The sequence below is a fragment of the Carlito syrichta genome, unplaced genomic scaffold (assembly GCF_000164805.1).
Source record: "Carlito syrichta isolate Samal-C Ts95f unplaced genomic scaffold, Tarsius_syrichta-2.0.1 Scaffold304179, whole genome shotgun sequence".
In the NCBI taxonomy this organism is placed as follows: domain Eukaryota; kingdom Metazoa; phylum Chordata; class Mammalia; order Primates; family Tarsiidae; genus Carlito; species Carlito syrichta.
Window position 1 is genome coordinate 130001 of NW_007248275.1, and position 22003 is coordinate 152003.

Genomic DNA, 22003 nt, shown 5'->3' on the forward strand with positions numbered 1-22003 from the left:
TAAAATGAGGATGTTAACCAGCACTGTGGGTTAACTCAGTAAACACTCAGGAAAATTTTATTGAATGAATAGCTCTAAAATTCTATGGTTCTATAAATCTTTTTAACAGTTATTTCAGAGGACAAATAGCCAGCAGAGCTGGTCCTACATGGTAACATCTCTCAACTTAGACCCAAAGTAGCAAAATGATGAAAGGATCCTTTTTATTGAGAAGGTATGTCAGTTAAAAGTTAAACTAAAAAATCCCCCAAAAAACAAAAGACCAAAGTCCCATTGAATTTGACTTAAAAAAATTTTTCTTCCATTACATAAAAAAACTGGTCATTAGTGGGATGATGAGTATTTCTCATGAAGTATAAATTTGTTTCTTAAAGTAGTATATTAATGTTAAAAAATAGCTAGTTTCTTGCTGTTTATTAGATTTAAAATGTTCATGGTTAAGGTAGCTTTTCTCCAATTTTAATTTCTATAAATAGCTCTTAGAATTTTTTAGATTACTAAATACTGTCATTAAAATGACATGATTTTATTTGATTCTGTCTTAACAGAGATCTCTTTTGTCAATTCTAAACCTTATATTTTTAGTATATGATTCTAAAAAGAACAGTGTGTCCTTGTCAGGAGTAATTGACAGTAATCTGGTGGAGGTCTTTAAATATTTACAATTATTAAAATAATGTAAATCCATCTATAGTTCATTAATTTCAGTTTTTTTCACCTGTATTTTTCCTTTTACTCAATTCAGAGTCTATTTCAGGAAGTAGGAATAAAAGTAGATGGTTATATGGGCAGTACCTCCCCAACAGGGCATTTTTCTTCCTTGGATGTTGCAGTCTGCACAATTGAAAGAGCCAATGGTCTGATCAATCGCCTCATAGAGGAAAATAAGATGGATCTGTTAGGTAAGAAAATTAGAAAATAAGCAAATACTTTCTATTGCTATTTTTGATGGAATGAAGTCGGGGTGTTGTGATTTCTTTATTTCCCATTTGTTTTTCTGTTGTCTGTCATCTACTTTTGAGGTAAGAATTGGTATCTGTAACGTTAGGGACTTCATGTGCAAAAGTTTTGTGTTCTACTGACTTCACTACTTTGCATTTTTGTACTTTAAAAAACATAGAGGGTATTCTTGAGCCCTTAATCATTTCTCATTGCTTCTTTCCTATATAAACTTTACCAGGAATAGAAGGAAGCATATGATGGGGCTGGATCTGCCATCTCTGTAATTAGTATATATGTATATTCATTATCATATTCTGGTGCTATGATGTGTATATTAGGCCTGGACCCAGAAGCTACCATTTAGCATGGAAATGGCAGGGAGCTACAGAAACTGATATTGTATTTGAGCTTGGTGCTCTGAGAAGATTTTCTGCCTTAATGCATTTTTTTACCATTAAGAAAAGATCATTATGTAGAGGTAACAATAGGAATAGAGTGGTTGCAGTGGCAGCAGAAGTAGCAAGAATATCAACTTACTTAGTTGAGAACCTGGTGAACTTAAAAATATCATGGTGAATTTATGATGGGGTGAGGTGGAGGGTGAGAATCAAAGGTTAATAAGACTGAGCCCAGGAGTTCAAAACCAGCCTAGGCATCATAGCAAAACCTCGTTTATACAAAAAAATTAAAATTAAAAATTAAAAAAGACTAATAAAACATGGGATCTGCTCTATAAAGCTTGGAGAGAGAAATCACAATTGGTTTATATCAGAATTGCCTTATTACTTGTGACCTCATTGGACTTTAAATACCTTGGGGGTTGCAATAGAATCAATGTTATGTCCAAGACATTGAGCCTTGGTATACTATAGGTGGAATAAAAAATTTTTTTGTGAATGAATGAATACATAAATACTGAAATAACTTATTCTGATTTGGAGGTAGCTTACTGATAAGGACAACGAGCATCATGTGTCATTAGGAGGTTATCTGAAAGGTATTGATTTTGGTGGGGAGAATTTGTGAGGAAGGATACTAGTAAATCTGGAAACTATGACGTTATGAAAATGCTTATCTAGAGAAGGTATTAGTTGATACTGAATTTTCAGTAATTCCTCAGCATTATTTCAAGTATATTAGATTGGTTAATTTTTCTCTGTAATGAAGGCCATTATGATCATGTTTATGTTTTGCAGTAGGGTGACTCACTAGCCTACCACAGAAAGTCTAAAAATCCCTCTTGATTCTGTTTTTTTAAAAGCAGGTTTCTAGTATGAATATGGTTTTTTCCCCACTGAAAAGTTAATGTACTGAATAACTGACATAAGTGTCTTTAATATTTCATTGTATGTTTATTTCAATAAGATTCCTTATTTAGAAGCATCTGAGTAATGAGAGACAGCTTTCTCTGGGTTTGGCTAGCATGGAGTAAGTGAATTATTGATTTTTAGATCCAGAATATATTGTAGTAGGACAGCTTATGATACCTAAAACATCTTGGAAAAGAGTTGCCCGTTATGTGTCATCTGATTTTTGTTTTGTGGTTTGAAATTTGCATCATATTGTAATATGATGCAAAATATTGTAATGGCAGCTATTTATTGTATGATGTAAAATTTTGAGTCTTTTAAAGTACTTAAAATTGTGAAATTTTGTAAAACCTAGTATGTGGAAAATCTTTTTAGGAATGGTAGTTGTGGATGAATTACATATGCTGGGAGACTCTCACCGAGGGTATCTGCTGGAACTTTTGTTGACCAAGATTTGTTATATTACTCAGAAATCAGCATTTTGGTGAGTACCTGGAATAACTAAATTCCTGAGATTTCAAATGATGCTGAGAAAGTATCTGCAAAAGTACATAATAAAAAAAGAGAAAAAAGCATAAGTATAAAAATAAATAAATAGGGAATGTAATACATTTATTTATTTGTTTATTTAGTTATTTATTTGAATTGGAGTCTCACTCCATTGTCCAGGTTGGAGGCAGTGGCACACTCTTGGCCACTACAGCCTCAACCTGCTGAGCTCAGGTGATCCTGCTGTCTCAGCCTTCCAAGTAGCTGGAACTGCAGACACGTGCTGCCATGCCCGGCTAATTTTTTGATTTATGGTAGGGATGAGGTCTCATCAAGTTGCCTAGGCTTTTCTTGAACCCCTGGGCTCAGGCAATCCTCTTGCCTTTACCTCCCAAAGTGCTGGGATTATAGGCATGAGCCACCATTCCCGGCCAATCAGTTATTTTAATTATTCATCTTAAGAACTTAGAAAAAGAATAGTAAAGTAATGCCACAGAAAGTAGAAGGAAATGCTTGAAATGGAGCAAAACTTAAAGAAGAAAGTCATTATCCAGAACATAAAAGAAATTTCACAAATGAATAAGAAATACACAAATAGCCCAGTATATCAGTGGGTAAGAAACTTGAAGAGCCTTTTGTGAGGGGATGTCCACATGGTCTGTAATCATGAAACGATGCTCAATCTCATTAGCAATCAGGGAATTGTAAATAATCACTTCAAAGAGATATTGCCATACGTTCTTCATAATGGCTAACATTAAAAAGTTTGACAATACCAAGTAGTGACATGATTGTGGAACAATAGAACACATACAGATTGTGGAGATGTTACTTTGGAAAACAGTGTGGCATTATTTATTAAAATTAAAGGCTGGTGCAGTGGCTCACGCCTATAATCCCGGCACTTTGGGAGGCAGAAATGAGAGAAATGCCTGAGCCTGCAGGTTTGAGAACAGTCTGGGCAACTTGGTGAGACCTCATCTCTACAATAAATAAAAAATTAGTGGGGTGTGGTGGCGTGGGCCTGTAGTTCTAGCTTCTTGGAAGGCTGAGGTGGAAGGATCACCTGAGCCCAGCAGGTCGAGACTGTGGTGGCCATGGATATGCCACTGTACTCCAGCCTGGGTGACAGAGTGAGACTTCAAAAAAAAAAAGGTTGAAGGTAATCTGTGACTCAGGAAACTTTGACCCAGTAATTTTATTCCTAGATGTACAAGGGGAACCCCAAAAACCCAGAATTTATTTATAAAAAATTGTGTATTTATTCTTACATGTTTAAACTTTAGTCACCTTCAAAGTACTTTCTGTTTGATGCAATACACCTATCAAGAAACTTTTTCCACTTCTCAAAACGGTTTTTGAACTTGTCAATTTGGATGCCGTTTAGTGCTTCTGCCGGTTTTTTAAAAAAAATTTTTAATTTTAAATATGTGGAATACAATTCAGGGTTAGGTATACAAATGTTCATTATGCAGGTACCCTTGTTGATGAGGTGTGCCCCCCCCCCGGCAGTTTCCCACTACTACCAACCCTGGCTCTGCCCTCTGCTATAAAATATTTGCCCGGCCGGGCTCGGTGGCTCAGCCTGTAATTCCAGCACTTTGGGAGGCCGAGGCAAGTGGATTGCCTGAGCCTGCAGGTTCGAGACCCACCTGGGCAACTTGGGGAGACCTCATCTCTACAATAAATCAAAAACTAGCCGGGCATGGTAGTGCGTGCCTGTAGTTCCGGCTACTTGGAAGGCTGAGGCAGAAGGATCGCCGGAGCCCAGCAGGTCGAGGCTGCGGTGGCCAGGAGCGGCCACTGCACTCTAGTCTGGGTGACAGAGTGAGACTCCAACTCAAAAAAAAAAAAAAATTTGCCAACTGTATATCTGACACAGGCCTAACATGTAGGATCTGCAAGGAACTCAAACGTGATAGAAAGAAAAAAACAAACAGCCCCATTACAAAGTGGGTAAAAGATATGAATAGACACTTCTCGAAAGAAGACATCTGAGCAACCGACAGATACATAAAAAAAAGTTCTGCCTCACTAGTCATCAAATAAATGCAAATTAAAACCACAAGGAGATAGATACTGCCTAACTCCAGTCAGTATGATCACCATCAATAACTCGAAAACAACAGATGCTGGAGAGGATGCTGCAAAAAGGGAACACTTCTACACTGTTGGTGGGAGTGTAATCTGCCGTTTTTTTGTTTCACCTCTTTCACTTTGGCAACGTGTTTCCCTTTGAGGACTTTTGTCATTCAGGGAAGCCAAAAAAAGGAAAATGTTGCTTGGGGCGAGATCCAGTGAATAGGGAGGGCAGGGCATGGGGGTCTTGCCCTTTCTTGTCAAAAACTTCTGAACACTTGGTGTGATGTGCGCAGGTGCCCTTGTAAATCACCCATCATGAAATAGGCAAATGTGTTGAAAGAATTAAAAAAAAAATTCACTGAAGCCAGATGTAGTCTCTTCCAACAATGCTGGCTGGTACACCGATGCCAGTGGGTTTCTAGATCACTCACCTAGTGGAGAAAACCTGTACTACAAGGGGCCCACCCTCCAAAAAATATTTCTGCTTTTATGGGAAGGCCCCCCCTCATATACCCTAAAGAATTGTATACATATGTGTACTAAAAGATGTGACCAAGAGTATTGTTAGCAGCACTATGAGTTCATTTGAAAATTGATCATTTTCATTTATTTTTCATAGCCAGGCAGATTTAGCCAGTTCTCTGCCTAATGCTGTGCAGATTGTTGGCATGAGTGCTACCCTTCCTAATCTGGAGCTTGTGGCTTCCTGGTTGAATGCTGCAGTCTACCATACCGACTTTCGTCCTGTACCACTTTTAGAATCAATAAAAATTGGAAATTCCATATATGACTCTTCAATGGAGCTTGTGAGGGAATTTCAACCCGTGCTACAAGTGAAGGTAAATCAATATTATTACATAATTACTATCAATAGCTTTGTGTTTGCTTGCATTTTCTAGCAAGTTGTTAACGTTTTTTGAAGTATATAATTAGGAGTTGCAAAGTAATTGAATGTGTATTACATATTCATTAGAATTAGTATTAAGCTAACTGGCTTCCTCTTAAAGAAATTGGTATTGACAGGAAACGTATCGATAGTTGCACCTTTATTTTAACTGATTGCCATTTCCTATATTATAACATTTAAAAAATACTTAATTTTGTAACTTTTTTAACCAGGAAAAGATTTTCTTATGCTTTAGTTTATATTACATGCTAATTAACTTTTTGTTAAATGATAGGTATAATATTACAAGAGTGGAAACAAAGAGCATTTTATTTTATTTTATTTTATTTTTGAGTTGGAGTCTCACTCCATCACCCAGCCTGAAGTGCAGTAGCACACTCACGGCCACCCCAGCGTCGACCTGCTGGGCTCTGGCAATTCTTCCGCCTCAGCCTTCCAGGTAGCTGGAAATACAGGCATGCGCGACCACACCCGGCTGATTTTTGATTTATTGTGGAGATGAGGTTTCGCTAATTTGCCTGGGCTGGTCTTGAACCCGCAGACTCAGGCAATCCACTTGCCTTGGCCTTCCAAAGTGCTGGGATTACAGTCTGAGCCACTGAGCCTGGCCCGAACATTATTTTTGGAGACTGACAGATCTACCTCTAATGCTTAATAGAGATACTTGATATGGTTAAAATATTAGTTGAATCACAAAACCTCTCTGAACCTAGTATCTTCATCTATAAAATAGGATGTAATACTAATCTTTAGTATTGTTATAAGAATGAAATATAATTTTAAAAAATCATATTGGCATCTACAAAGTGTTTGATAAATGATAAGCACCCTCTCATACTACTATATACTATAAACATTTTTAGTCGACTATTTTCTAAGCCTGATTCTTTTTTTTTTGAGTTGGAGTCTCACTCTGTCGCCCAGAGTGGAGTGCAGTGGCCGCTCCCGGCCACCGCAGCCTCGACCTGCTGGGCTCCGGTGATCCTTCTACCTCAGCCTTCCAAGTAGCTGGAATTACAGGCATGCGCTACCACGCCCGGCTGTTTTTTTTTTATTTATTGTAGAGTTGAGGTCTCGCTGCCCAAGCGGGTCTCGAACCCGCGGGCTCAGGCAGTCCACCCACCTCAGCCTCCCAAAGGCGCAGGATTACAGGCTGAGCCACCGAGCCTGGCTAAGCCTGATTCTTTAATCTTATGGTTAAAGAGCTGATTCACGTACATCTATGGAGTGAGGCATCTTCTGTTTTTATGCAGAATTGTTTCTCTGAGTGGTAAAATAGCTAAGGGTCATTTTAGAGTTGAGAATAGGACTAGATTTATGTATTTCACTATCTTTATAGGCATACATTTGTAGCCTCTGCATGCTTAGTATGGAATCTTACTCAGTTGCTTTGCTCTGTGCCCCATATTTCTCCTGGCTGTGGCTTGGTTTCTTCAGTACATATATATGTAAATAAATTCATTTACTGTCTTGTTAATCTTTCTCTTCTATTACCATGTCTATGCCTCTACCCTATTTGAACCACTCTCACTTCATACCTGGATTATTGAAATAGCTTCTGCTTCCTAATTGTTCTTTCTGCTTCTGACCTTGTCCTTTTCCACCTATGCTTAAATCAGGAGCTTGTGATCTATTTAAAATGAATATCAGATCATGTTGCCCTTCTGCTCAAAAAATTGCAACTGCTCTCTATTTCATTTAGAGTAAAAACCTTCATAGTAGCCTATAAGGTCCTGATCTGCACCCCAGCCCACCTTTGCTCTGATCCTCCCTATTCTATCCCCTCTCACCCTCTTACCTGCCCTCTTTGCCATTCTTTAAGGTACCCATGAATCTCCCATCTCAGGTTCTCTTTGTTTGGAATGCTTTCCACCTAGGCATCAGTGTGGTTTACTCTTTCATGTTTGGATGTTTACTCAAATGTAAGTTTCTTAGACCTTCCCTGACCACCTTATCTAAATTACAGTATTCTCTCTTGTGTGGTCTGTATTTTTCATTTTCTTTTTTTTTCTGCTTAGCACTTTTCTTTTATTTTTTTTGTCTCACTCTGTTGTCCAGGCTAGAGTGCAGTGGCACATTCTTGGCCACTGCAGCCTCTGCCTGCTGGGTTCAGGTGATCCGCTTCAGCCTTCCTAGTAGATGGAACTACTGGCATGAGCTACCACACCTGGCTAATTTTTTGATTTACTATAGAGATGAGGTCTTGCCAAGTTGCCCAGACTGGTCTTGAACCCTTGGTTCAGGCAATCCTCTTGCTTCCACCTACCAAAGTGCTGGGATTACAGGCATGAGCCGCTGTGCCTGGCAGCACTTTTCAAAGTAAAAAATACTATGTGTTTTACTTACCTTGTTTTTGTTATTATCTGTCTCTCCCTATTGGAGTAGAAACATTATGAGGGTAGAACTTTTTTTCTGTTTTGTTTGCTGCGCTATCCCTAGTACGTAGCACAATATCTGACACATAGTAAGTATTTATTTAATGAGTGAATGGATGGATGAGTTAATTAATCTAGTTACACACATTGACATATTTCCAGTATGGAGAAGTGCAGGACCACCACAGGGTATTCACACATGCTCTTTTTTCTGTTTGAAATGTTAACTTTCATTGAGATAATGCCTCCCCTCCTTCACATCTCAACTAAATTATTTTCTCAGGGCAATCTTTCTTTCAGATCTTTCTTTCAAATACGAGGCCTCAAAATACTAAAAAACTCTCTTTTATAGTACATCTTATGGTTGTATTTTACATTTATTTGTTTAGTACAGATGTTTCTCAATATACGATAGGGTTATGTCCCAATAAACCTATTTTTAAGTTGAAAATATTGTAAGTTGAGCCACTGGGCATGGTGGCTCATGCCTGTAATCCTAGCACTTTGGGAGGCAAAGGTGAGAGGATTGCCTGAGTCCAGGGGTATGAGACCAGTCTCGGCAACTTGGCGAGACCTCATCTCCACAATAAATCAAAAAATTAGCTGGGTGTCGTGGCATGTGCCTGTGGTTCCAGCTACTTGGAAGGCTGAGGTGCAAGGATTGCCTGAATCCAGCAGGTCCAGGCTGTGGTGGCCATGAGCATGACACTGCACTCCAGGCTGGGTGACAGAGTGAGACTTCAACTCAAAAAAAAAAAAAAAAGCATTTAATGCACCTAACCTGAACATCATAGCTAATCTAACTTACCTTAAATGTACTCAGAACACTTATGTTAGCCTATAGTTGGGTAAAATCATCTAATCATCTAACACAGAGCCTATTTTATAGTAAAGAGTTTATCTCATGTAATTTATTAAATATTGTACTGAAAGCAAAAAACAGTGGTTGTAAGGGTATTCAAGACATGGTTTTTACCAAACGCATATTGCTTTTACACCATTGTAAAGTCAAAAAATTATAAGTTGGGAGCTGTATATATTTTAACATGTCCCTTGGTGAAACTAAACCCCTTGGCTATTAGGATCTTAAATTTCTTTTGCTCGCCATCATATCCCCATTGCCAGATGATTGGAGCTCTATATTTGTTGAATGAATAGAATATATTTCCTTATAACCTTGTATTGTAAGTGTGTTTATTTTTTTCTTGTTTTGTCTTGTCTTTGTTTTGTTACTGACTTTGTAACTGACTATTATTATGCCTTTGATAGAAAAAGCTTTCCCATAAAGCAAAATGAGCAATTTTAAACTGATGTGAAAATGTTTTGAAAGTACCACTAGAGTGACTATTTCTCTTTCCTTTTTAGGGAGATGAGGACCATGTTGTTAGTTTATGTTATGAGACCATTTGTGATAACCATTCAGTATTACTTTTTTGTCCATCAAAGAAATGGTGTGAGAAGTTGGCTGATATTATTGCCCGAGAGTTTTATAATCTACACCATCAGGCTGAAGGTGAGTTATGGATGGAAATGAAAAACTCCATACTTAGTACATTTGTCTGAAAATAATGTTAGTGATTATATTAGCAAAACATGGTTCTCTTTGTTTTTTGTAGTTGAGTCTCACTCTGTTGCCCAGGCTGAAGTGCAGTGGCATGCTCATGGCCTTAGCAGCCTTGACCTACTGGGCTCAGGTGATCCTTCCGCCTCAGCCTTTCTTTTCTTTTTTTTTTTTGAGTTGGAGTCTCACTCCATCACCCAGGCTGGAGTGCAGTGGCATGCTCGTGGCCACCCCAGTGTCGACCTGCTGGGCTCTGGTGATCCTTCCAAGTAGCCGGAACTACAGGCGTGTGCTGCCACGCCTGGCTGGTTTTTTTGATTTATTGTAGATACGAGGTCTCACCATGTTGCCCAGGCTGGTCTTGAACCTGCGGGCTCAGGCAATCCTCTTGCTTTGGCCTCCCAAAGTGCTGGGATTACAGGCTTGAGTCACTGCTCCCGGCCCGCAAAACATGGTTCTCTTTCATCATTGCCACTATCTGTTCATTAGGTATTCTTTTTACAAAACTATGCTTTTCTGATTCTAACTCTAGCTTGTCTTTATTACAGACAGTGTATTCACATACACACATTCAGGCTCACCAGCTTCAGATTTTTAGAATACTGCACGTGTACCAGGGTTCTTCATCTGGGTTCTGTGGGCTATGGGAGTTTGATTTTTGGAGCCCCTAAATTGTATGCAAAACTTTACATATACCTAGTTTTCTGGGGAAAGTGGCCAGATCTTTTTATTTCCAAGTGAAGACATGACCCTAAAAAGAATAACCCATACATATATATTTGTATAAGTTGACCTTTGAACAACAAGGATTTGAACTGTATGGGCCCACTTATATGTGAATTGTTTTTCATTAAACATATTGGAAAATGTTTTGAAAATTCATGACAATTTGATAAAACTCACAAATAAACTGTGTAGCCTAGAAATATCAGAAAAAATTAAGAAAATGTTGGGTCAAGTCTAACAGAGCTTAGAAAAAAGAAAAAGATAAGTCATGAATGTATAAAATATGTAGCTACTAGTCTATTTTACTATTTACTACCAGAAAATATCCACAAATATTTTATAGAATGTTTAAATTATAAAAACTTACACATAAAAACACTAGACATGGTGCTATTTGCAGTTGAGTGAAATGTAGACAAACCTAAAGATGCAGTATTAAAATCATAACAGCATAACATTAACTGTAGTCTATACTGTACCATAATTTCATAGCTACCTCCTGTGCTATTGTGGTGAGCTCATGTGTTGTGAGTATCTACTTAAAGCGTGTGATGCTAATCATCTTTGTATGAGCAGTTTGTCTCGCCAGTTAATTGCATATTGCAGTAAAAAACGATCTCTTATGATTCTCACATATTTTCAATCACATTTAGTGTAATACCCTAAACCTTGAATAACAGCATGGAATCCATCCACCAGTGATGCTGGAAGTGTCAGAGAAAAATTATGACATTATAAGAAAAATCTGAATTGCTGGATATGTATTGTATATTTAGGTCTGCAGCTGAGGGTTGCTCGCCATTTTCAAGATAAATGAATCCAGCCTAAGGACCATTGTTTAAAAAAAAGAAAAGAAAAAAAATTTGTAAAGCTGTGACTGCAGCTATGCCAGCAGGTGTGAAAAACTTGCACTTTTGTGAAATACCTTTTTATCTTGTTTTGAAATGCAGCTTTTATGTGAATACAGGATTGCTATATGAAAGGCATACCTGTAGACTAACATGAGTTGAAATAAAAGCAAAGTCATTATATGACAACTTAAACAGGAAGATGAAGAAGATGCAGGATCTAAAACTGGAGAATTTTATGCCAGGAAAAGATAGTTTGATAATTTAAAAAAGAGATTTGGCATTAAAAAATGACTGCTGACCAGGAGGCAGCAGACAAGTTCCTAAATGCCACTAAGAAAATCATTGAGAAGAAAGTTTATCTGCCTGAATAGATTTTTAATGCAGAGAAAACTGCCTTACTCTGGGAAAAAAATGCCACAAAGGACATTTAAGGAAGAGATTTAAGGCAGAAAGGGATAGGTTAACTCTTCTGTTTTGTGCAAATGCAGTCAGGTTTATGATCAGAACTGCCCTTATCTATAAAGCAGCTAATCCCCGAGCTCTGAAGGGAAAAGATAAATATCAGTTGCCAGTCTTTTGATTATGCAACAAGGCCTAGACAGCAAGACCCCTTTTCTGAAATGGTCTCATTAATATTTTGTCCCACAAGTTAGGAAGTACTTTGCCAGTAACAGCCTGATTTTTACAGTTTTTTTGATACTGCAATGATCCCCAAACTTTTTGGCATCAGGGACCGGTTTCATGGAAGATAGTGATGGGGTGTTGGGGGGATGGTTTCAGGATGATTCAAGCCATAGTGTTTATTGTGCACTTTATTTCTATTATTACATTGTAATATGTAATGAAATAATTATACATTTACCATAAGAAAAAAAAAGAGTCTTGGATGGAAGTGGTAAATAAAATAATGGGTAGGCCACAGGCAGACTAAAATAAGTGTCAGATTCTGACTTAAAGCCTGCCACCAGATGCAGCTGTACAATTGAAGTACATCAACTCACTTCCACTCACTAATAAGAGTCTGCAAGCAATTGATTTATTATGGCCTCTGGTGTGCAGTCAAACCTCACTGCTCATGTAAATCTTATTTGCAGTCACTCCCCAGCACTAGCATCACTACCTCGGCTCTACTTCAGGTCATCAGGCATTAGATTCTCATAAGGAGCACGCAACCTAGATTCCTCACATGCACAGTTCACAATAGAGTTCGCAGTCCTATAAGAATCTAATGCGGCTGCTGATCTGACAGGAGGTGGAGCTCAGGCAGTAATGTGAGCAATGGGAAGCGACTGTAAATACAAATGAAGTTTCCCTAGCTCACCTGCTGTTCACCTCCTGCTGTGTAGCCAACAGGCCATGGACTGGTAGCAGTCCATGCTCCTGGGGGCTGGGGACCCCTATGATACTGGAGAATGTCCCTGGCCACCCAGAACCCCATGAGTTCAATACTTAAGGCATTAAAGTGGTCTACTTGCCCCCAAAACAATGTGTCCAATTCAGCCTCCAGATCAGGAGGTCATAGGACTTTTAAGGCTCATTACACACAGTACTCTATGGAATAAAGAATTGTCTGTACTGGAAGAGAGCCCTGATTGAGAGAATATAATGAAAGTCTCGAAGGGTTACACCATTGAAGATGCTGTTGTTACAGAAAAAGCTGTGAAAGCCATCAAACCTGAAACAATACATTCCTGCTGTAGAAAACCATGTCCAGATGTTGTGTGTGACTTCACAGGATTTATGACAGCAAGCCAACCCAGAAAATCATGAAAGAGATTCTGAATATGGCAAAAAAAGTAGGGAAGAAGAGTTTCAAGAAATAGATCGGAGGGAGGCAAAGGCCAGTAGACACTACACCGGAGGAATTAACAGGAGATAACTAGATAGAAAGGAGTGCTTCCAAACCAGTGCCAGACCATGAGGAAGAAGACATAGAAGAGGCAGTGCCAGAAAACAAATTGAAATGAAACAATCTGGCAGAAGATTTCTGATTATTTAAGATTGCTTTTGGCTTATTTTATGACATGGACCGTTCTATGATACAGGCACTGAAACTACAGCAAACTTTGGAAGAAGAATTGGTACCATATGTAAACATATTTTGAGAAATGAAAATGCAGAAAGTCAGAAATTAAGGTGTATTTGTATACAGTTACACTGAGTATGCCTGCCTTTTCTGCCAGCTCTTCAGCCTCTCCTTCCCAAAACAGTAAGACCAACCCTTCCTCTTCCTCCTCTTCTTTAGCCTATTCTGTATGAAATGAAGAGGATGAAGACCTTTATGATGATCCACTTCCATTTAATGAATAGTAAATATATTTTATCTTCCTTATGATTTTCTTTTCTTTTTTTTTTTGAGTTGGAGTCTCACTGTGTTGCCTAGACTGGAGTGCAGTGGCTGCTCCCGGCCACCACAGCCTCGACCTGCTGGGCTCCGGAGATAGATCCTTCTGTCTCAGCCTTCCAAGTAGCTGGAACTACAGGCGCGCACTACCATGCCCGGCTAATTGTTTGATTTATTGTAGAGGTGAGGTCTCGCCAAGTTGCCCAGGCGGTTCTCGAACTCGCGGGCTCAGGCACTCCACTCACCTCAGCCTCCCAAAGCGTGGGGTTATAGGCTGAGCCATCAAACCCGGCTCCTTATGATTTTCTTAACATTTTCTTTTCTCTAGCTTTAAGAATACAACATGTCATACATATAACAAAAAATATGCTAATCAACTTTGTTATCAATTAGTCTTCTCGTCAACAGTAGGCTATTAGTAGTTAAGCTTTTGGGGAGTCAAAAGTTATATGTGCATTTTTGACTGCTTGGGGATTGGTGCCCCAACCCCTGTATTGTTCAGGGGTCAACTGTATGTATACACACACACACACACACACTCTTATATACATATGTATATATACATATATAGTTTAAAATCAGATTTTTTGAAATGTAATTTCTATATAAGAAAATATACCCATTTTTAGTGTATAATTTGATGAATTTTGTTTTGCTTTTGAGAGACAAGTGTCTTTATTGCCCAGGCTGGAGTGCCTGTAGCTCTCTGTAGCTTAACTATAGCTCACTGCAACTTTGAGCTTGTGGGCTCAAGTGATTCTCCCACCTCAGCCTTCAGGTAGTTGGAATTACAGGTGGGCCATCAAACCTGGCTAGTTAAAAAATTTTCTTTATAGAGACAGCGTCTCACTGTGTTGCTCAGGTTAGTCTCAAATGCTTGGCCTCAAGTGATCCTACCATCTCAGCCTCCCAAAATGCTAGGATTATAGGCGAGAGCCACCATGCCCAGCTACTTTTTAAATTTTTTGTAGAAATGGGAGTCTCAGTGTGTTGCCCAGGCTGGTCTTGAATTCCTCTGGTACATTTTAACAGATTTATGCATCTGTTTAACCATACTATAATTGACATATAGAACATTTCCATCACCCTAAAATGTTCTCCCCTCCTTTGCTGTCCTTCTCCTCCCACTCTTCCCAGCCCTAGGCAACCATTAATCTGCTTTCTGTCACTTTAGATGACTGGTGCCTTTTCAAAGAATTTCATGTAAATGAAGTCATATAGTATGTACCTGTCTTTTGTATCTGGCTTCTTTCACTCAGCATGGTGTTTTTAATGTTCATCTAGGTTGCTACATTTAACATTTGTTCCTTTTTTTATTGCTATATAGTGATTTAGTGGATACTAATATATAATAAATAGTGATTTAGTATATACTAATAAATAATATATAGTATACATTTTTACTGATTCTAGGAGGAATACTATTCATTTTTACTAGCCTTTGGTCCTTTGGAGTTCAAGATAAATACAGGGAAGACAGAGAATATTAGTCACAGAATATTAGGATATTTTATTAATTCATTATGCCAGTGGCATTATGAGTATAGGTGGTAGATATCTCAAACCTAGCTCCAACAAGTAAGCTTTGCCTGAAGTGTATGCCAGGCTCTGGTCCAACCATGTATTGTCTCTTCCAATTCCCTCTTAATTGATGCTTTCCGTACTATGTTAACTTATATTCCTTATATTGTACTATGGGTAACTTATATTTTTTAATTACCAGAATCATTATTTTCTTTCCATGAGTTTTTGTTATCTTGATTTGTAGCAGTGATTCCCAAATGTTAGTGCTTAGACTGGAGCCTGTCTATGATGAAATTTTCAACATAAAAATAAGGACATAGTAGCACATTTTTTATAAGGCTGATGCTTAAATTCTGAAATTATCCCTACTATTTTTTTTAAAAGTTAAGTTTCTTCTTTTGAAATAAAGTTATTGATAGATGGTAGTTTAAAATCAAACTTTAATTGTCCTTAGCAAAATAAAATGTTGACAACTTTCTGTGGGCCTTCAACATTCTAAGAAAAGTTTACCTAAAAATTAAAAAATATATAAAATTGAGCTATATGTTAAAATATATGTATTTAATTGACATAATAATTGCAGAACTTTTCTTTAATGAAGAAGTTTTACAATGGCTGGGCATGGTGGCTCATGCCTATAATCCCAGCACTTTGGGAGGCTGAGGTGAGAGGATTGCCTGAGCCCACGAGTTCGAGCCCAGCCTGGGCAACTTGGCGAGATCTCATCTCCACAATAAATAAAAAAATTAGCCTGGCATGGTAGTATGTGCCTGTACTTCCAGCTACTTGGAAGGCTGAGGCGGAAGGATCTGAAACTCCAACTCAAAAAAGAAAAAAGAAAAAGTTTTACAAGTTCAAAAATCCAAAAGTCTGGGAAATTCCTTTAGAAAATTCCTTAGTTCTTGCATATAAGAAAGTTAAGATCTTACTAGGGGAGAAGTTTACACACTTGGGCAAAGCTCAGAGGGTAGTGTTTAATTAATTATCAAATTAGTGCCAAAGAATCTAGAATAATTTTCACAGAGAACTAGGCCCCTAGGTGATGCTGGTACTGCTGGTTGGTGAGACATACCTTTAGGAAGGGTTTTGATTTTTAGCATTGAGTGGTAGTCTGTATCTAGTACTCTCTTTCCTTCAGTAGTTTCCTTTGATTTCCTCCTGTGGGCTTCATCTCACCCTAATATAGGGTTTTCTAAATTTTGGTGCACATTTGAATCACCTGGGAAAATTGAAAAATTCTTCATGCCTAGGTCACGCGTAGCAGCAATTATGTCACAATATCTAGGGGTGTAAGCCAGGTATCAGTATTTTTAAAAGAATTCCAGGTGATTATAGCGTGAAGCAGTTTCTGAACCATTGCCCTGGTATTAAGCTCTATCGTGATTTAGGCAGATGGCATAAGAGTGACTGAGCTACAGGTGAATGGTGTTCATAACTTTTTTGTGTGTGTGACAGGATTGGTAAAACCATCTGAACTCCCACCAGTAATTCTGGAACAAAAAGACCTCTTGGAAGTAATGAATCAGTTAAGACATTTGCCTTCAGGACTGGACTCTGTATTACAGAAAACTATACCATGGGGAGTAGCATTTCATCATGCAGGTATTTCATATTTGTGATCTGTTGTCTAGAAGCCCTCTCCAAAAATCCTCATACTATCTTCATTTTTATATTTGTATTCATTCACTACTTGTTAACCACATGCAGTATTCTTGGGCTTCATTTTAAGAAATTGTGTGATTAGGTTAAAAGACTAAAACAACATGTTTAAGTTTACTTATCTGTATACAATATTCTCCCTTCTCCATGAGAGATATGTTCCAAGGCCCTCAGTGGATGCTTGAAACCAAGGGTAATACTTGACCCCATTGTGTATATGTATGTGTATGTTATACATATATATATGTATAACAATGTTGTTTCCTATACATCCATACCTGTGATAAAACTTGATTTATTAATTAGGCACAGTAAAAGATGAGCAACAATAAATAATAATTAAAAATAAGAATTAGAACAATATGCCAGCATCACTACTCTTGCACTTTGAGGCCTTCATTAAGTAAAATAAGAGTTACTTGAGCACAAGTATTGTGATACTCCAACAGTTGATCTGACAAGATGGCTACTGACTGACTAATAGGCAGGTAGCATATACAGCATAGATATGCTAGATAAAGGGCTGATTCAAGTCCCTGGTGGGATGGAGCAGAATGGTATGAGGTTTTGTTATACTACTCAGCAGGGCACAATTTAAAGCTTGTGAATTGCTTATTTCTGGAATTTTTCACTTAAGTTTGGACCACGATTGACTGGGCAAACCATGGAAAGTGAAGCCACAGATTAGGGGGGACTTATCCACACAAATATTTACAATGTATATAAATTATGATGCATACTAAAAAAATGAACACCTGTGTACCACCACTTAAATTTACAAACTTGAGCCCCAATCATTTTAATTTTTAAATAAAATTAAAAATAAGCCTAAGTATATATCCTATATGCTATTTTTAATTTATTTACTCATGTACTTGTTCACCAGATATTTATGTAAAAAATATGCTTGACCACTGTGATGGCTAGGTCCTGAAGATACCTTGATGAATAAAGCATATCCTTACCTGCAGGAGTTCATGATCTACATTAGGGATTGGCCAAGTATAGTCTGCTGGTCAAATCTAGCCTATTTTTTAAAATAAAGTTTTATTGAAACACAGTCATGCGCCCATTTATTCTGTGACTGCTTTCATGTCAAGTAGCAAGGTTGAGTAGTTGTATCAGAGACCTTCAATTTCACAGGAAGGGGATAAGTTTGCTGACTCCTGGTCTAGAAGATGAGATAGAAGTATACTAGAAGTAGCAGTTTATACTCTTAAATAGTTAGACTGCGATGACTCCTTTGTTAGCAGTCATAACAAAAGTTTACAAAACAACCCCTTTGGGTCCCCTCCTACTGTGGGAGCTTTTCTGTCCTTTTAATAAATCCTGCTTTCTAAAAAAACATCTTTTAGAGGCTTGTAGTAGACGCTCAGATTCATTTGTAAGTAATCAAGTACAATATTGTCATATGTTAATAAGTATGTCTTATAGGAACCCTCTGCTCCTTTTTTTTTAGGTCTTACTTTTGAGGAGAGGGATATTATTGAAGGAGCTTTCCGTCAAGGTCTCATTCGGGTCTTGGCAGCAACTTCTACTCTTTCTTCTGGGGTGAATTTACCTGCACGTCGTGTGATTATTCGGACTCCTATTTTCAGTGGTCAGCCTCTAGATATTCTTACTTATAAGCAGATGGTTGGTCGTGCTGGCAGGAAAGGAGTAGACACAGTAGGTAAGTGAGTTTGAATTTAATTGTAGCATTGCTGAAGGGCATGGTCAGTCTGCTTGAAATTGACTAGTGTGCCTGGCAACCTGTTTCTCATCATGCTGTATTTCTTTATAACCCAAGTCACTAATGTCATCCTTTTGGATTCACTTAATATTTATAGTGAATATAAGTTTTATTTTTTTGAGTCAGAGTCTTACTCTCCCTCAGGCTGGAGTGTAGTGGCATGATCATGGCTCACTGCAGCCTTGAACTCCTGGGCTCAAGTGATCCTCCGCCTCAGCCTTCTGAGTAGCTGGGACTACAGACATATACTACTATACCTGCCTAATTTTTTGATTTTTTTGTAGAGATGAGGTCTCACTATGTTGCCTAGGCTTATCTCAAACTCCTGGACTCAAGTAATTTACTCTTGCCTCGGCCTCTCTAACTGTTGAGATTACAGGCGTGAGCCACCACGCCTGGCCAAGTTATAATTTTCATATATTGTGAGCTGTTGATTTTCTACAAATGTAAAATTAAGATTTTCTTTTGTAGGCCAGGTTCGGTGGCTCAGCCTGTAATCCCAGCACTTTGGGGGGGCCAAGGCGTGGATTGCCTGAGCCTACAGGTTCGAGACCAGCCCAGACAACTTGGTGAAATCTCATCTCTACCAAAAAAAAAAAAAGTAGCCAGGTGTGGTAGCACATGCCTGTAGTTCTGGCTACTTGGAAGCTGAGGCAGATGGATTGCCAGAGCCCAGTAGGTCAATGCTGGGTGGCTGTGAGTGTGCCACTGCACTCCAGCCTGGGCAATGGAGTGAGACTCCAACTCAAAAAAAAAAAAAAAAAAAAAGATTTTCTTTTGTATTGTATACAATGAAATGATGCAGTATTATGTAAATCAAAATAACTTCTTATTACATTAGCTGGGAGAAAAATTTTAATTTTCAAGTATAGTTTATTTTTTAGTGGTAATTGATTTTGTGTGATCTCAGAGATCACACAAAGATGCTGGGAAGCACTCTCACATTTTGAGAACAGGCACTTCACATACCATCTTTTCTTTCTAAATTGGTGCTGATTCTGAAAATATCATTTCATTTTCTTACCTTGTACCAGCAAGATATGATAATATTACCAGCAATCCAAACAAAACTTCTGTCTTAAGCAGTCAGAGGCTTGTCTGAATTAAATGTTAAGACAGCAGCAAACATTATTTCTGATCTGCTGTATCATTCTGTGTATGACTAAATTATTACCAGCTTTTAAAATTTTTTTTTATTTTTTGAGTTGGAGTTTCATTTTGTCGCCCAGGCCGGAGTGCAGTAGCACCACAGCCACCACAGCCTGGACCTGCTGGGCTCAGGTGATCCTTCCTCCTCAGCCTTCCAAGTAGCTGGAACTACAGGCTAATTTTTAAAATTAATTGTAGAGACGAAGTTTCACCAAGTTGCCCAGGCTGGTCTTGAACCCCTGGGCTCAGGTAGTCTCTTACCTCGGCCTCCCAAAGTGCTGGTTACAGGCATGAGCCACTGCACCTGGCATGTTACCAGTTTTCTCACAGTCACAAAACTTAGGACAAACACTCTCTGTCACTTCATCTTTCTTCTCTAAGACATAATTGACGCCAATATTATATTAGATGTGCCCAAAAAAACAAACATACAAACAAACAGGCAAATAGTTCTGTGCTTACTGAAGAAAAATTAGGAAGTCTGGGAGAAAAAGGAAATTAATGTGAAAATTGGTGGGATATTTTGGGCACAAAAAGCTGGGCAGTGAACAACCCGACTTATTATGTGAAGGCAATCTTCATTATTCACGGATTCCATATTTGTGAATTTGCCCACTTAATAGAATTTATTCAGAACTCCAAAATCAGTACCTCTGGGGCTTTTGCAAACTTGTAGATCTGTGAAAAATTTGAGGCTTTCAAGTACACTTTCCTTGCTGAGTTTGAACAAGGCAATGCTCTTGTTTCAGCTCTCATACCTGTGGTATATAATGGCTAGTCCAGCCTCTGTTGTCACATCTGCATTTCAGCCATCAGGAAGTGGAGAAGAGGAAGAAAAGGGCACATCCTATCCTTTAAGGCCCCCTACCCAGAAGTTGCACAGAGTGTTTCTCCTCATATGCAGTTGGCCACAACTTAGCCACGTGGTTGCATTCAACTATGAGGGCGGTTGCTAAATATAATCTTAAGCAGGGTGCTGGCCATGAGCCCAACTAACAATTAAGTGTTTTATTAAATGAAAAATGAGAGAATGGTTATTAGGGGACAGCTGTTAGTCTCAGCCCCAGTAGCAAATGACTTATTTACAATCCCTGTAGGGCCATTGGTCTTAAGTCATAACAATTTTTTTGATAAAGAAAAAAATTCCAGTTTGTTAGATTTTTTTTCTGATGGTAGACATCAGAAAAGTTTGTCCTGTTTCTCTCTTACTTTACCTATACAATATGCAGTTTATATGTGTATGTATATGTTTAAAAAGGGTTGGGGGAGGAGACTGAGACACTCACTCTCTTTACTCTCTTCCCGTTCCTATTTGTTTCCCCCTGCTCTTCTCCAAACTCTGATTTCCCAGTAGACTCACAACTCTGGGGAATAGTGTAAGTTCATTTTACACAGGTAACTCGTTTCTCAGGGCCCCGGGATCTTTAAGTTATTGTAGAAGATAAGGAGAAATGAGATAAGGAAATCTTATTTGCCTTGCTGTGTTCTTAGCTTGTGTTTATCATGGGTAAGAACAATTGGAAGTTTGGTGCCCTGGGCTAATTATCAAGCGCTTTTTTTTTTAAAAGATAAATTTGGTAAAAACTTTGAAGTTATTTAACAATTTATTGAAGTCAGAGAGATAAATAAATATATTAAATCTAAAAGCCTAGAAGTCCCAGAAATTAGATTTCAAAGGATTTGGTTTCAAAGAACTAGATTTTGGAGAATTCATTATAAAAGGCTTTTATACTATATTCCTTGTTAAACTGGGACTTAGACTGCTTTGGAGATCATTTTGCCTCTGAACTATATGGCCATGATTAAAAGTAGTCAGCAGCAGAGCATGGAGTTGTAGATAGATGATAGGTTCATAATCACCCATATCCAATTTTAGCAAGTAGCATCTTATTGCCCGTTTAAGGGAATGCAGTTTCTTTTGCAATTCTTTGGAGCCTTCAAACTCTTCACTTCCCCCACTCGAAGAGGAGCCATTTGCATGCTTGTCCTAGCATCTCTGAAACTTGTCATGAATTAAAACACTGGACTCCTTGTCAGCATTCAGACAAGAAAGTCTCGGGAAAGGTGGGTTACTTCAGTTCTTGTTCTCACATCTCCAACTGTCACTTAGCTGGTCATGGTTAGGTAGGTAGAAACGGGTTAAAACTATTTTCTCTTTTTTGAGTTGGAGTCTCACTCTGTCGCCCAGACTGGAGTGCAGTGGCTGCTCCCGGCCACCACAGCCTCGACCTGCTGGGCTCCGGAGATCCTTCCACCTGTCTTCCAAGCAGCTGGAACTACAGGTGCGTGCTGCCATGCCTGGCTAATTTTTTATTTATTGTAGAGATGAGGTCTCGCCAAGTTGCCCAGGTG

At 38.4% G+C, this 22003-nt stretch overlaps 1 protein-coding gene across 1 annotated transcript in view; it reads left to right on the plus strand.

Annotated features, from left to right (window-relative positions):
* Positions 1-22003, plus strand: part of POLQ (DNA polymerase theta) — a gene marked incomplete at its 3' end in the record, with an annotated part of 75023 nt that overhangs the window by 6045 nt on the left and 46975 nt on the right. Inside the window, exons 4-9 of the mRNA XM_008059495.2 lie at positions 746-902; positions 2628-2736; positions 5443-5662; positions 9471-9618; positions 16567-16713; positions 18230-18442. Of these exons, the coding sequence (XP_008057686.1) occupies positions 746-902; positions 2628-2736; positions 5443-5662; positions 9471-9618; positions 16567-16713; positions 18230-18442 (994 nt within the window). The remainder of the gene's footprint in view (positions 1-745; positions 903-2627; positions 2737-5442; positions 5663-9470; positions 9619-16566; positions 16714-18229; positions 18443-22003) is intronic.